This window comes from Stomoxys calcitrans, chromosome 2 (assembly GCF_963082655.1).
Source record: "Stomoxys calcitrans chromosome 2, idStoCalc2.1, whole genome shotgun sequence".
In the NCBI taxonomy this organism is placed as follows: Eukaryota; Metazoa; Arthropoda; class Insecta; order Diptera; family Muscidae; genus Stomoxys; species Stomoxys calcitrans.
In genome coordinates this window covers 163,086,254-163,103,961 of record NC_081553.1, presented here as the reverse complement: position 1 = coordinate 163,103,961, position 17,708 = coordinate 163,086,254, and the positions used below count along the sequence as shown (strand labels likewise).

The following is a 17,708-nucleotide window of genomic DNA, read 5'->3' as shown; positions in this document are numbered from 1 at the left end:
GCAAATTCCTATTCGATTTGGCTGAAATTTTACACAATGACTTCTTCTATGGTCTTAAACAATCAATCGGACCATAACTTGATATACCTCTAATAGCAATTCTTTTCTTTGATCCCTTGTTTGTCTAAAAAGAGATACGGGAAAAGAACTCGACAAATGCGATCCATGGTGGAGGGTATATAAGATTCGGCCCGGCCGAACTTAACACGCTTTTACTTGTTTATAAATAAGTTAACCTAGCCAAACCTTAAAGTAAGGTAGTGGCAAATTTTAATAACTATTTTGATACATTGCAGAAAAACAAAGTTCTTTTTTAATGTCAATTTTAATATTTATCCCCAAGCATTAGGAAGAATCGAAAAAATTATAATTTTTCATCTGTATTTATTTCAGCTCTCGTCGGTTCGCTGACCATTGGTACAACATTTCTGCTGTCACCGGTGGCCGGCTGCTTAACGGATAAAATCGGCTTGCGCCTAACCACTTTGATTGGCGGAGTTCTATCGTCCGGTGGTTTGCTACTCTCGTCATTTTTCACCTATAGTACGGGAGCCTTGTACATTACCTATGGCATCATGTTCGGCTTTGGAGCAGCATTGGCCTACACACCGACCCTGGCTATTTTAGGTCACTATTTTAAGCGATACTTGGGTAAAGTTAGTGGCTTTGTGACTGCGGGATCTAGCGTTTTCACGGTCATATTGCCGCCTGGCATGGATTACTTAATTAAGTCATATGGTCTTGAAACTACGCTGCAGATAATGAGTGCAATTTGCACATTTGTGATCTTGTGTTCGTTCGTCTACAAACCACTGCATCCGCCGCCGGAGCCACCTAAGAAGAAACCTGGCCGTTCAAAGGCCAGTATGATGATGCGCTCAATTATAAATGTGGAAATCTGGAAAAGCAAAAAATACGTCATCTGGGCTTTGTGTATTCCCATGGCATTGTTTGGCTACTTTGTGCCATATGTGCATATGATGAAATTCGTACAACTGGCGTATCCCAATAGAGATCAGAATTTGCCGGTAATGTCAATTGGTGTCACATCTGGTCTGGGGCGTCTGATATTTGGGGTAATTGCTGACCTGCCCGGCGTAAATAGGATTTATTTACAACAGCTATCGTTGTTTTGCATCGGTGTCGTTACGATTCTGTTGCCCCTTACCAGTTCATATGTCCTGCTCATTGTTTTCAGTTTGATAATGGGCCTCTTTGATGGCTGCTTTATCTCTCTGTTGGGTCCTATTGCATACGAAATATGTGGGCCATCGGGAGCAACACAAGCCATTGGCTTCTTACTGGGACTGAGTTCATTGCCGCTGACCATTGGACCACCAGTTGCTGGTATAATTTTTGATAAATCTGGCTCATACACCATGCCCCTAATATTGGCTGGCATACCTCCAATTGTTGGATCAGCGATACTGTTTTTAATGCGTTTCCTAAAAGATGAGCAGGCTCTCAAGGAATCAAAACACATTGTGGCAGTCAATGGTGGGAATGGCCATAAAGGAGTAGAATTTGAAAAAACTGCTGACTTGGAGAAGACACTCGGTATGTGTAATTCAACTCATGATGTAGTTAGTTTTATAATCGGAAGTGTTTTGTTTTTCTTTCAGCATCCAAACAAACCCAACCATTAATGAATGGACATTCCAAACAATCCCTTCAAAATGGCTGTATGGAAAATCGGCTGGAATCCGATACTCAAGTTACAGCTGCCACAAACGGTCAGACCCGCTTGGCCGATTCAGGTATTGACACAAAACATTCTTCCGCCTTTCAACGCATCCCCCCTAATGCTTGTACATCCGCTTCCGCTTCCGCCTCTGCTAAATGTGGTTGTAGTCATCGTAGTTGTAGTTTTTGTAGTGTTAATGCTGGTACTAACAAATCTGTAGATATACATAGTGCACTAATAACGTGCGATGTAAAATCGTCAGCGATATATCCCGAAAATTATTTTTCAAGTGTTTCTTCTTGTCTGCGATCTGGTATGAGTGGTGTAAGCTCAGGCCAACAACGCCAGTACAAGTATTCTGTTTATTAAATAAATTAAGAAAAACGCGGTATCAGGAAATATATTTTACAAATATTATGTATAGACCATAAGTCAGTAGAATTTCCTGCGATGGTGATGGGTCATAACATTTTACATAAGTCCTACATACCGTTCCCACTGTTTAGGGCTGGGCTGCGGAGTCGAACAATTTTGACTCGACTCCGACTTCGGGAAGATTGGTCTACTCCGACCCCAACTCAGACTTCCGAGTCGACACCGAGCACTTAAATTTTCCAAATTTACTAAAATTTTTAAATTTTAAAAATTTGTAAAAAATATAAAAAAATCGTATTATTTCCTAAGCCATTATGCTTTTTAACAAAAAAAAAAAAAAATTTATTAATATTTCATGACCATTTAGCGAAGAAAATTGGACATTAATGACTTTGACATAAAACCGCACCGGCTGTCAAAAGTAGTTGGCTTATCGCCATTAATTTATTTTTATATCCTCCACCATAAGATGGGGGGTATACTAATTTCGTCATTCTGATTGTAACTACTCGAAATATTCGTCTGAGACCCCATAAAGTATATATATTCTTGATCGTCGTGAAATTTTATGTCGATCTAGCCATGTCCGTCCGTATGTCCGTCCGTCCGTCCGTCTGTCTGTCGAAAGCACGCTAACTTCCGAAGGAGTAAAGCTAGCCGCTTGAAATTTTGCACAAGTACTTCTTATTAGGGTAGGTCGGTTGGTATTGTAAATGGGCCATATCGGTCCATGTTTTGATATAGCTGCCATATAAACCGATCTTGGGTCTTGACTTCTTGAGCCTCTAGAGTGCGCAATTCTTATCCGATTGGGATGAAATTTTGCACGACGTGTTTTGTTATGACATTCAACAACTGTGATAAGTATGGTTCAAATCGGTCCATACCTGATATAGCTGCCATATAAACCGATCTTGGGTCTTGACTTCTTGAGCCTCTAGAGTGCGCACTTCTTATCCGATTTGAATGAATTTTGGCACGTAGTATTTTGTTATGATATCCAACAACTGTGCCAAATATGGTTCAAATCGGTTCATAACCTGATATAGCTGCCACATAAACCGATCTGGGATCTTGACTTCTTGAGCCTCTAGAGGTCGCAATTATTATCCGATTTGCCTGAAATTTTGTACGACGGATTCTCTCATGACCAATAACATACGTGTTTATTATGGTCTGAATCGGTTTATAGCCTGATATAGCTCCCATATAAATCGATCTCTCTATTTTACTTCTTGAGCCCACAAAGGGCGCAATTCTTATTCGAATTGGCTGACATTTTACACAGGTCTCCAACATATAATTTAATTGTGGTCCAAACAGGACCATATTTTAATATCGCTCTAATAGCAGAGCAAATCTTTTCTTATATCCTTTTTTTGCCTAAGAAGAGATGCCGGGAAAAGAACTCGACATATGCGATCCATGGTGGAGGGTATATAAGATTCGGCCCGGCCGAACTTAGCACGCTTTTACTTGTTTTTTTAATATAGCAACTATCAATTGCAACAAGACTGTGAACGTTTTTCAGAAATCTCACTCCTAAGAATTTTGAGAACATTTTTTGTTTGATTTTGCCTTTTTCAAGACTTTATATGAGGGGATCACTTTTATACCCACCACCAAAGGATGGGGGTATATTCATTTTGTCATTCCGTGTGCATCACATCGAAATATTCATTTCCGACCCTATAAAGTATATATATTCTTGATCAGCGTAAAAATCTAAGATGACCTAGCCACGTCCGTCCGTCTATCTGTTGAAAATACGCTACAGTCTTTAAAAATAGAGACATTGAGCTGAAACTTTGCACAGATTCTTTTTTTTGTCCATAAACACGTTAAGTTCGAAGATGGGCTATATCGTACTATATCTTGATATAGCCCCCATATAGAACGATCCGCCGATTTAGGGTCTTAGGCCCATAAAAGCCACATTTATTATCCGATTTTGCTGAAATTTGGGACAGTGAGTTGTGTTAGGCCTTTCGATATCTTTCTTCAATTTGACGCAGATCGCTTCAGATTTGGATATATACCGATTTCTCGATTTAAGGTTTTGGGCCCATAAAAGGCGCATTTATTGTCCAATGTCGCCAAAATTTGGGACAGTGAGTTAAGTTAAGCCCCTTCTACAATATGGCACAGATCGGTTCAGATTTGGATATAGACCGATATCTCGATCTAGGGTTTTGGGCCCATAAAAGGCTAATTTATTGTCCGATGTCGCCGAAATTTGGGCCAGTGAGTTTAATTAAGCCCCTCGGCATACTTCTGTAATATGGCACAGATTGGTCCAGATTTGGATATAGCTGCCATATAGACCGATCTCTCGATTTATGGTTTTGGTCCCATAAAAGGCGCATTTATGGTCCGATGTCGCCGAAATGTAGGACAATGAGTTGTGTTAGGCCCTTCGATATCCTTCTACAATATGGCACAGATCGGTTCAGATTTGGATATAGCTGCCATATAGACCGATATCTCGATCTAGGGTTTTAGGCCCATAAAAGGCTAATTTATTGTCCGATGTCGCCGAAATTTGGGCCAGTGAGTTAAATTAAGTCCCTCGACATACTTCTACAATATGGCACAGATCGGTTCAGATTTGGATATAGCTGCCATATAGACCGATCTCTCGATTTATGGTTTTGGTCCCATAAAAGGCGCATTTATGGCCCGATGTCGCCGAAATTTGGGCCAGTGAGTTTAATTAAGCTTCTCGACATACTTCTACAATATGGCACGGATCGGTTCAGATTTGGATATAGCTGTCATATAGACCGATCTCTCGATTGAAGGTTTTGGGCCATAAAAAGCGCATTTATTGTCTAATGTCGCCGAAATGTGGGACATTGAGTTGCGTTAGGCCCTTCGACATTCTTCTTCAATTTGGCTCAGATCGGTCCAGATTTAGATATAGCTGCCATATAGATCAATCTCTCGATTTAAGGTTTTGGGGCCATAAAAGGCGCATTTATTGTCCGATTTCGCCGAAATTTGGGACAGTGAGTTGTGTTAGGCTCTTCGACATTTTGGCCCAAATCGGGCCAGATTTGGATATAGCTGCCATATAAACCGATGTATCGATTTAAAGTCTTGGCCCCATAAAATGCGTATTTATAATCCGATTGCACTGAAATTTGACACAGTGTCTTATGTTAGGCTTTTCGACACCCGTGTCGTATATGGTTCAGATCGGTTTATTTTCAGATATAGCTACTCAAAAGACTAATATTTTGTTTTACGCAATTGAACAATGACTTGTACTTGTATTAGAATTTGGTCCAAATCGGAACATATTTCGATGTAGCTGCTATGAGACATTTTTCCCCGGATTTTTACTAAAGGTGGTTTACATATATAACTGAGGCAGTGGGTATGCTAAGTTTGGCCCGGACGAACTTAATGCTTTTTTACTTGTTTTAGCTAGTTTCATTCCTCAACTTTATGCCAAACCAAATTTCACTAGATTACCTTTTTCGTAAATGCTTCTTATTGATGTAGGTCGATGGCTGCTGCAAATGGGTCATTTGTTTCAGATTGTTTAGTTAGTTTAATTTTTAAAACTAAACAGATTTAAAACACTAAAAAATTATTTCGTACCACGTTTCTGAGTATGGACTTTAAAACTGTTCGAAAACTGTACTTGTTCAAAAAACGGGTATTTTTATACCTTTCACCACTACTTTCGTACAAGGAAAAGAGAAAGACCCTTTAACAAGCATATCCATCGACTCAGAATCATTTTCTGATTCGATTTAGCTACGTCCGTCCGTGTCTGCCTGTCTGTCTTTCTACCTTTCTTTCTATATTTATATTAATTTGTGAATTTATTACAGGCATATTTATTGGCCTAATGACGAATTCTATTGAAATTGGGAGAAATCGGTTCTGATTTAGATGTACAGCTGCATATATATATATATTCATCCGATTTGGACACTACTTTAATAATATCGTCATTTGTCAACCGAACATCGTGAAATACAGAACAAAGGTTTGTTTCTCTTATGACCCTCCTGATCACTAGTGAATTTCATAGAAATCGGTTCAGATTTAGATAAATCTTCCATGTATATGTTTCGCCCGATTTTCACTTCTAAAGCCTTTGCAAGCGCATTTATCTACCAATCTTCTCAAAATTTTGCAAAACTGTTTCCTTATTACTTCTAAACTATGTACTGAGTTTAGCTAAAATTCTACATGGAGACAAGATTTTAATAAAATCTTTCCAAAAACAATGTCAATGCAATTTTAAGACAAAATTTTAATGAATATTTTTCTAAAGTTTAAAATTTCGATGAAATTTTGTCTAAAGCTTAAAATTTAAATAAATTTTTTTCAAAACATAAAATTTTAATGAAATTTTTTCCAAAAGCAAATGTTTAATGATTTTTTTAAGGAAAATATTTATTGATGTTTTTCTTAAATTTTTAAGGGCAAAATTACAATGAAATTTCTTTCTAAAGATAAAATTTTAATGACATTTATGGTGACAAAACTTTAATTAATTTTTTTCTCAAGACTAAAATTTAAACATGATTTTTCTTAAGATATATTTTTTATACCCTCAACCATAGGATAAAGGATATTTAGCCATTCCGTTTGTAACACCTCGTAATATGCATCTAAGACCCCATAAAGTATATATATATTTTTGATCCTCATGACATTTTAAGTCGATCTAGCAATGTCCGTCCGTCTGTCTGTCGAAAGCACGCTAACTTTCGTAGTGCCCTATAAACCGTTCTTGGGTCTTGACTTCTTGAGCTTCTAGAGGGCACAATTCATCCGATTTGGCACGTAGTGTTCTGTTGTGACTTTCAACAACTGTGCCAAATATGGTCTAAATCAGTCCATATCATGATATAGCCGCCATATAAACCGATCTCCCGATTAGACTTCTTGGGCTTCTAGAGGACGCAATTCTTATCCAATTTGGTTTAAATTTTGCATGTGTCGTTCTGGTATGACTTCCAACTACTGTTCTAAGTATGGTCTAAATCGGTCTAGAACCTGATATAGCTGCCATATAAACCGAACTCCTAGTTTGACTTTTTGAGCCTCTGGAAGGCGCACTTATTACTCGATTTGTCTGAAATTTTTAAATTTTTTTAAGTCAATCTAGCAATGTCCGTCCGTCTGTCTGTCGAAAGCAAGCTAACTTTGGAAGAATAAAGCTAGCCGCTAGAAATTTTGCACAAATACTTCTTTTTAGTGTAGATAAGTTGGGATTGTAAATGGGCCATATCGGTCCATGTTTTGATAAAGCTGTCAAATAAACCGATCTTGGGTCTTGACTTCTTAAGCCTCTGGAGGGCGCAATTCTTATCCGATTGGAATGAAATTTTGCACGATGTGTTTTTCTATGACTTTCAACAACTGTGCTTAGTTAGGTTCAAATCGGTCCATAACCTGATATAGCTGCCATATAAACCGATCTTGAATCTTGACTTCTTGAGCCACTAGACAGTGCAATTCTTATCCGATTTGAATGAAATTTTGCACGAAGTATTTTGTTATGATATCCAATATCTGTGCTAAATAAGGTTCAAATTGATACAGAAACTCATATAGCGGCCATATAAACCAATCTAGGATCTTGACTTCTTGAGCCTCTAGAGGTCAATCCCATGGCAGCCGGTTGTACGTACCGGATTGACCCGATAGAATCTTCATCGGCAAGGGCTGCCGCCTCAGTGTACGTGTTCGTCTTTTTTCGTCATGGGAGAGGCACATCCCGGAGTGCCTTCTCCGTATGCTTTTGGTCCGTGCCGGGATTGAAAAGAACCCCGGACCCTGGTTCTGTTCCGTTTGCCAGAACCGCCTTCATCATCGGTCAGTGTCGGTGAGGTGTAACAGGTGCTTGGAGTGGGTACATTTCCGTTCTTGCTCTGGCCTAACTTCGCTACGGGAGTATAGTCATACTGGCTATGTCGCTAGGTGCTGTGCGAACACAGCCAGCAGTGGGTCACAAGCGTCGCCGTCGTCGCCTTCGGCGTCCTCGTCGTCGGACTATGTGACCCCCCCGACCTCTCCCGTACGGCAATTTATGCAAAGACAGCACCCTAGCCCTACTATTGCCAGGCCAGTGTCGGGAAATGTATCGTTCCTGCAGTTAAACTGCAATGGACTGCGAGGCAAGATTGATGAGATTGTGGATTTTATGAGTCGGAAGAGCATATCGGTCGCAGCGATCCAGGAGACAAAGCTGACTAACACCTGCAGCTTGCACAGTTGTCACGGCTACAATGTGCTACGTAAGGATCGCTCAAGGAATGGAGGTGGGGGATTGGCCTTCGTTATACACCATTCCGTGCAGTATAGACCTATCTCGCCTGCGCTTGACGCTAGTGACCCATACATGGAATGTATGGGGGTAGCAGTCAAGTCTGGTACTGCCGAGATAGAGATATACAACGTGTATATACCGCCGGTTGGCAGCTGTGTCCCGATTAATGGCCAGGCCTACAGCCCCGACATAAGTGGGTTGCTATCTGGCCATAGTCGTCTGGTTCTGGGGGATTTCAATGCACATCACTCGTCATGGCATTCTCCCCTAGGCAACGACCAGCGTGGCATAGCTTTGGCAGAGCAGATAGATAGCTCCACGTTTTGCACGGTGAATGAGGATGCCCCCACTAGGATTACGAGGAGGTGCAGCAGCTCGCCAGACATCTCAATCGCATCCCCTGATCTCCTGAGTGACGTATCATGGCAAGCCGTCATCTCTTTGGGGTCAGACCACCTCCCCATAATCCTCACCATCGACCGACCACCCGACTTCATAACCTCTGAGCGCCGAACGTTCATCAACTATAAGAAGGCCAATTGGACTGGCTTCAGAGAGTATACCAATCGCCGCTTCAATGAACTGCCACCCCCCTCTGATGTGCTTGTGGCCGAGAGGAAATTCCGAGACATCATCAACGCAGCAGCCGCTCGCTTTATACCAGCCGGTCGAATACCGCAAGTGCGACCCAATTTCCCGGCGCAAGCAGTGGTACTCGCAGACGAGCGTGATGGGATTCGTGCTATGGACCCCGCTAACCCCAGAATCAGCGAGCTGAATCTGGAAATAAACAGGGTAGTCAACGAACATAAGCGGAATTTGTGGCTGGAACACTTGGAGCAATGTAACTTAGGCACCGGTGCAGGCAAATTGTGGGCCACTGTTAAGTCTCTCTCGAACCCCGGTAGACGGGACGACAGGACCTCAGTCACTTTTGGCGAGTTAACCGTGACTAATCCGAAGAGATGCGCCAGGTTGTTCAACCGTCAATTTATCGTGCATCCCGAGAGAGACAGGGCAAGGAGGAGAGCCATTCGCCGTATTCGTGGTTTCCGAGCCGATGAACAGCCATCACAATTTACCGTGGGCGAAGTTACGAATGTCATCCGTGGCGCCAAATCTTCCAAGGCGTTGGGCCCCGACGGAATCTCTACATTGATGCTGAAGAATCTGGATTTACCTGGAGTTGAGTACCTTACCACTGTCCTTAACCTGTCATTGAACACTCTTATAGTTCCCGATGTCTGGAAAATGGGCAGAGTGATCCCGCTACTGAAGCCTGGTAAAGACCCGAGTTTGGGGGAGTCGTACAGACCGATCTCCCTTCTCTCACCAGTGGCTAAGACGCTTGAGGCATTACTCCTCCCGAGCCTCGTAGGAGAATTTCCATTCGCCGAGCATCAACACGGATTTCGGAGACTGCACAGCACAACAACAGCTTTGCATGCCATCACCACACACATTTGCCGTGGCTTCAATCAACCCAGGCCATGTGATAGGACGGTCCTCGTGGCATTGGACCTATCGAAGGCATTCGACACGGTCAGCCATGCCAAATTATTTGAGGACATCGCCAACACGTCCCTCCAGCCAGGCCTTAAACGTTGGGTCGCGAATTATCTGTGTGGCCGCCAGTCATTTGTGGAATTTTGGGACAAGAAGTCAAAACACCGTAGAGTGAAACAGGGAGTTCCCCAAGGCGGGGTGATATCTCCGGCTCTGTTTAACCTCTACCTTTCCTCCATCCCACCTCCTCCAGACGGCATAGAGATCGTATCATATGCGGACGACTGTACGATCTTGGCATCAGGCCCCCCACCCATTGATGACATCTGCGATAGGTTGAACGTCTACCTCAACGAGCTTGCCTCATATTTCGCTGCAAGAAATCTGAAGATATCCGCCACCAAATCTTCAGCCACACTGTTCACTACAAATACGCGTGAGGTGAATTCTGAGCTGACTGTGATGGTCGATGGAGAATTGATTCCGACCATCAAGTGTCCCAAAATACTTGGAGTCACATTTGACAGCTCCTACACTTTCTCCCCACATGCCACAGCAATCTGCAATAAAGTCAAAAGTAGAAATAAGGTCCTCAAGTCACTCGCTGGCAGCACTTGGGGTGCAGACAAAGAAACCTTGTTGACCACGTACAAAGCAATTGGCCGGTCTGTGGTAAGTTATGCAGCGCCAGTGTGGTCACGTCAGCTTTGTGACACGCAGTGGAATAATATTCAGATCTGTCAGAATGCCGCCCTCCGAACTGCGACGGGCTGCCTCCTTAGTTCTCATGTGGACCACCTCCACCAGGAGACAAAGATCCTACCAGTGCGAAGACATAACTACATGCTGTCTAAGCAATACCTTTTGGGCTGTTATCGCAGAAATCATCCAAATCATCATCTTGTGGATAGATACCCACCGCCCAGAAGCCTTAAGGTAGATCTACATGATCTAGAGCGTGAGGTCCAGCGCTACAAGAGAGAACCTCTAGATCAAGCGGCATATCAAGCGGCTCTGAACAACATTCATGCAGACACGGTAGCAGACGCGTTAACTGGCTACCGGGTGAATGTAGTCCTTGGAGTACGACCGCCACCCATTGCACCCGAAGAAATCGACCTCCCCCGGCAAACCAGAGTGATTCTGGCTCAATTACGTTCCGGCAGATGCAGCCGCCTCAATTCCCACAGAGCTAGGATTGATGCCGACGTGCAAGATGTATGTCCCGACTGTAACCAGGGACCGCACGATACACGTCACCTGTTTAACTGCCCGGCCAGACCCACTCGACTCAGACCCAGATCCCTGTGGACGCACCCCATCTTAGTCGCGGAGTTCCTGGGTCTTGACACTCAACAGAATCAAGCAGACGAAAGATAGTACACAATAAACTGCTACAACAACAACAACAACATTATCCGATTTGCCTGAAATTGTGTATGACGGATCCTCACATGACCAACAACATACGTGTTTATTATGGTCTGAATCGGTCTATAGCTTGATACAGCTCCCATAAAAATCGCTCTCTCTATTTTTCTTCTTGAGCCCCCAAAGGGCGCAATTCTTATTCGAATTGGCTGACATTTTATACGGGTCTCCAAAATATAATTTAATTGTGGTCCGAATCGAACCATATCTTGATGTCGCTCTAATAGGAGAGCAAATATCTTCTTTTATCCCTTTTTTTGCTAAGAAGAGATGCCGGGAAAAGAACTTGACAAATGGGATCCATGGTGGAAGGTATATAAGATTCGGCCCGGCATGCTTTTAACTTGTTTTTTTTTTTTTGAAATATTGTCTTTCTTTTTTATTAGAAAAATTTTCACTGACATTTAGTCTTTAGGAAGGTATTACAATCGTTTTTCGCGGCATTTTTCAGACAATAGATTTTAAAGTAAAAAAAAAACACAATAAGGAAGGACAAAAGTCGGGCGGTGACGACTGTATAATATCCTACACTAACCCTATAAGTACAATGTGGGAACTATATCCAATTCTGAACCAATTTTGATGGACCTCGGCGAGTAAATATGTTCAAACTGTAATAACTACGGTTGACAAATGACAACATTATTGCAAATTGCCCAAAATGTGACGAACATATATATAGGAGCTATATCTAATTCCGAACCGATTTCAAGCAAACTTCTCAGATAATGTGGTAGTCGTCGAGGAAAGCGTTGTGCAACATTTTGGCATGATTGGTCAAACAATGCGCTTGCAGTAGCTCTTCGGGTGAAAATCTGTCGATATACACATATGACATATGAAATCTGGGCCGATTTCTATGAAATTCAGCAGTAATATCGAGAGTCATAAGAAAATCCTTCCTGCAAAATTTCGAGAGAATCCATTTAAAACTGAGCACTTTCTTGCAATATTTCTCAAAATCGGACTAACATATATATGGGAGCTATACCTAAATCTGAACCGATTTCGAGCAAACTTCTCAGATACTGTGACAGTCGTCGAGAAAAGCGTTTTGCAAAAGTTTGGCAAGATGGGTCAATGCATGCGCTTGCTGTGACTCCAGAAGTTAAAAATAAAAAAATAAAATTTTGAGAGAATCGGTTTATAAAAGACCATTTTATTGCAATATTACTGCAAATCGGATGAACATATATATGAGAGCTATATCTAAATCTGAATTGATTTCGAGCAAACTTCTCACATGCTGTGACAGTCGTCGAGGAAAGTGTTGTAACAAGTTTTGAGAAGATTGTTCAATAAATGCGCTTGCAGTGGCTCTAGGAGTGAAAATCGGGCGATATATGAGAGCTATATCTGAATCTGAACCGATTTCCATGAATTTCACCAGCAATGTCGAGAGTCATAAAAAATCCTTCTTGGCAAATTTCGTAAGAATCGGTTAAAAAATTACCACTTTATTGCATTATTACTGAAAATCGGACGAACATATATATGGGAGCTATATCCAAATCTGAACCAATTTTTTCCAATTTCAATAGACTTCGTCTCTAACAGGCCAAAAAATATGCCTGTACGAAATTTTAAGACGATCGGATGAAAACTACGACCTGTATTTTGTACACATAGCTAAACCGAATCAGAAAGTGATTCTGAGTCGATCGGTATACTTATCAATGGGTCTATCTCTCTTCCTTTTGGGTGTTACAAACAAATTCACAAAGTTATAATACCCTGTACCACAGTAGTGGTGTGTATGGTAAACACAACACTACTGTGGTACAGGGTGGTGGTATAATTAGATCAGAAAATGCACTTAAAACTGATAACTTGGACAATCTTATAACCATCTCGCCAATATCTAATTTCACGAAATCAGTAATCGAACATTCAGGCGTGCAGCATAGTGAGACTTTTCGTAGAGAAGCGGCCTTCAAGTTTGGCGTTGTGTAGTTAAGAATGTTGATAAAAGATAAATTGATAATTTATGTACATACATACAAACGTACGCTAAAATAGATATTATTACTTGTTAAATATGATTAACATGTAATTTTGAAAAAATTTGGATGAATTAGTTTTAAATCTAACATCACTAACCCTCATAAACTAATTTCTTTTTAAATATTTTATTTAAAACAATAACGGCGTGCGCTATTGTCTATGTTGCCAGCAAAGAAATCATATTCATATATGTATTTTTATACTCACCACCATAGGATTTGGGGACATACTAATATAGTCATTCAGTTTGTTATGTCCGTCTGTTTATCAAAATCACGATAGGGGTCGAAGGGAAAATATATTTTGCACAGATACATCTTTTACATGTACACATCTTTTGGATGTATAAAATTTTTTAATGTATACATCTTTTGGTTGCACACATCTCTTGGATGTGTACATCTTTTGGATGTATACATCTTTAGGTTGTATACATCTTTTGTATGTATACATCTTTTGTATGTATACATCTTTTGGATGTATACATCTTTTGGATGTATATAAATTTTGGATGTATACAACTTTTGGATGTATACATCTTATGGATGTATAAATCTTTTGAATGTATACCTCTTTTGGTTCTATACATCTCTTGAATGTATACATATTTGGTTGTATACATCTTTTGGATGCATACATGTTTTGGTTATATACATCTCTTGGATGTATACATCTTTAGGTTGTATACATATCTTGGATGTATACATATAAACTCCATATATACCCTTACTTCGAAATTACGCCACATTCACCCGCCAATTTGCTTTCTTTGAAATAATCCCCACACATAAACTCATTGAACTTGTGCAAATGTTTGGTAGAATCTATGGTGGTGGGTTAGCAAGGTTCGGCACGGTCGAACGGTGCGCGTTTTTACTTGTTGATATTATATAAAATTCATATGTAAGGGACGCTTCAATGCCTGCTATAGAATAACGTTAATTATTGTTCAAATTCAAAAGAGCATTACGATTTGATTTTATTTTTTCAGAATCTCTAACGGATGCACTGCCCTCCCACAAAGAATACTTTGAGTAAAATAAATTATAATTCTGTAACTTGTTGACTAATTATACTAAGTTGTTTTTAATGAGATAAAAAGAAAAGAAATAACTTATTTTTCTATTGCATCACATTGGACTATTCTATTTCATGTTTAAGCTGACGCTGTCGTTTATACCTTCAAAGATATGGACATAGACTATCGAACGGACGGAGACTGTGTTTTGCTCCACAGTATTGCCGTTATTTCACTGCCATCGGACAACATTCCTCTTTAGCTGAAAGCGCATCCCCGAAGGGTAAAAATCATAGAAAATATAAAAAACAACATTTGTACATACAAAAACTCCGTGAATACTTGGCAGTTTTTTTGTTCTTAAAACTTAAACATTGACAAAATTGTGCCCCATGTTATAGTGTAGTTAAATTTACCAAGTAAGATATTTACAATAAAAATTATATTTTTTTTACATTTTTTCAAGATGTTTTTTTTCTCCCAAAAATTGCGCTAAAGGCAAAAACAAACAGGTAAGTATATAGCATCCATATAAATTATTAAAAAAAAGTGAGTAATCTGTAATAGGAAATTGAAAAAAGTAATCGTGTCCCGTTATTAGCCATTGGATACGCAACATTTCGAATGTCATATCCGAGCGATGAGCTCCCTGGGGACCTCACTAGTTATAATACCACAACTTTTGATCTATTGATATGAGCTGTACAAAATGTTCTAAACATTTGTAGAGAAGGATATAGGTTTTCAGTTGATGTATGCTAGTGACTCGTGTCACTAATATAAGGTGCAATATGATTACATATTTATAATTTTGTCCGTTCTTTATTTAAAACGAGCCGAACCGGGCCCGCTCCGCTCCTCCTTTTTAACTCTCTAATATCTTTTTAGGGTGGGGACACTTTGCCCTGAATGCGGATATCGAATTCGTGCCATTGTAGCCAATGACGCTGAACGCGTTTGAATTCTGGCGAGAACATCGTACAAAGCGGTGGTTGGCGACATTCGCGAGGTAAAAGGCCATGCATGGTCATTTAAAAAATCACTTCAGACATATCGGCGCAAATTTGGATATCAAATTTGTGCTGCATTTCCAAATCCCTTTAATTTGGAGGGTGTTTTGGGGTTGGGGCGGCCACTGGCATTTTGCACTGAAAATAGTTATCAAATTCGTTTTTTATACCCTACGGAAATTAAGTTCAGTTTAGGGGTTGCTTTAAAGCGTACCCCAAAAACACTTGGCTCCAAAACTGGATATAAAACTCGTTTTTGGGGTTTTGGGGGTGTGGCGCGACCCCCTATACTTGCAAATTTTGCCCATTAATATTCTATTAAGGAACAGGGACAAACTTCTGACATATCAATGAGTGCAGTCCGATTGAAGTTTTTAAGCTTAATGATAAGGGGCCTCCTTTTTATAGCCGAGTCCGAACGGCGTGCCGCAGTGCGACACCTCTTTGAAGAGAAGTTTTACATGGCATAGTACCTCACAAATGTTGCCAGAATTAGGAGATCTGATTCGATGACAGATTCGAAATCTACTCCCGAATACGGAACAAACAAACCGAGTCCCAAATAACCGTGATTGGCTAATGTGTCCATTTTGGGCGTTTTTGTGGGGATGGGATGACCCCATATATTTCGACATGAATTTGTATGCCTGATTCGTTATCTGCTCCCGCATACTTTTCAGTTGATACCCATATTGTCCTTATCGGTCCACTTTTGATTTTGGGTGGTGTTTTTGGGGTAACGGGGGAGGGTCCGCCCCCTTCCGCTATCAAGAAATTATAATATAAATTAAAGCCTATTCCCAATTCCTGACCATATTCGTAATCTACTCCCGAATACATTTCATTTGAGTCCCATATTGTCATGGTCGTCAAATAAACCTATTTTAAGGGGTTTTGGGGCTGGGCGGCCCCCCAGGCACTTGGACCCAACTTTTATTATAAAATTCGTACTCTACTCTTAAATACCTTTCATTTGAATACCATCTTGTCCCGATCGGCCTACTTTTAATTTTTGGGTAATACTTTTGTACCTACTTTTAATTTTTGGGTAATACTTTTGTACCCTCCCAAACCAACTCACACAATCTGTGAAAATTTCAAGGTAATTGGTTCAGCCGTTTTTGAGTCTAAACGGAACAAACAAATCTTATATGTATATAAAAATCCATTTGTGTTTGTTTGTAGGTTTGTTTGTTTGTATGTTACTTATAGACTCAGAAACGGCTAAACCGATTTTCTTGAAATTTTCACAGATGGTGCATAATGACCCCGTGGTGAAAATAGTGTACTACATTTTTTGATATCTGAAGGGGGGGCGGACCCTCTTACCCTAATTTTCAGAAACGCCAGATCTCGGAGATGGGTGGTGCGATTTAAGCGAAATTTTGTGTGCTCTCATATAGTACCCTAAAAATAAAAATTTGGTATTTTTATGTGGGGCCACCCCACCCCCACAACACCACCCAAATAGTAAGTATTTTCTGAGAATATCGGGCTGAAATGAAGTATTTTAAGAATGGAGTACACCTTACATCCAAACTTTAATATGTAGACCAATAAAGATCATATGGGATTCAGATAAAGGCACATATATGTATTGTTAAACTGTTAGTCAAGTTAGCATTGTATTTCACTAAAACATATTTAATTGTCGAAAATAAATATTCCAAGGAAACTTTTGTTCCATATAAAGTAAAAGAAGGCGCATCGGAGCGGGCCCGGGTCAGCTAGTTTTATATATAAGCTAGCAACTCCGTTAGTTTTTCATTGGAAATTGGTTAAAAATGTTCATCAAACAAATGAACGCACATTAAAATCATCCAGGCTGAACTTTGGATACTCACCAAAATAGATATGTTACATATAGAGTTTTTTCGAATTTAGTTGAAATTTTGTATTTTATCAACCCAAGATATTTATTCGGCAGATCTACACAGCAGCTATACCCAAATATTGTCCTATCTGAAATATGTATATCTTGTATGTTGTCGAGGAGTATAACACATTTCACTGTTCAAAATTTCATCGAAATCGTGCAATAAATGCGTTGTTTATGGGGTCATAGCCATAAATCAGGAGATTGGTCTCTATCGCAGCTTCAATGGAAAAAACGGTATCGCATACAAATTTTATTGCGCATTATGAAAAATTAAAGTGGGTATGGAAATGTTTTTAAAATTTTTCCTCATAACAGGTTTAAAAAAATTAAATTCACGTTAAAAAAATACTAAAATCCGGAGTGCAAAATCACTTCCATTATTGTAATCTGTAACATACCAAAAATGATTTTGTATGCGAAAAAATTTAGTAGCAAATGTTTACTGACTCTTATTACTATTGATTTAGAGGACATGCCAGAATGAAGTCTACCACGTTATAAGAGCA

At 40.0% G+C, this 17,708-nt stretch overlaps 1 protein-coding gene across 2 annotated transcripts in view; it reads left to right on the top strand.

Annotated features, from left to right (window-relative positions):
- LOC106086866 (monocarboxylate transporter 10) overlaps positions 1-14,772 on the top strand; it is an 84,885-nt gene extending 70,113 nt beyond the window's left edge. For both annotated transcript variants that reach the window (XM_059363295.1, XM_013251683.2), the window contains exons 3-5: positions 394-1,557; positions 1,623-1,757; positions 14,287-14,772. In XM_059363295.1, coding sequence (XP_059219278.1) covers positions 394-1,557; positions 1,623-1,757; positions 14,287-14,333 — 1,346 coding nt within the window. In that variant the 3' untranslated portion in view covers positions 14,334-14,772. The remainder of the gene's footprint in view (positions 1-393; positions 1,558-1,622; positions 1,758-14,286) is intronic.
- The last annotated feature ends 2,936 nt before the right edge of the window (positions 14,773-17,708 follow it).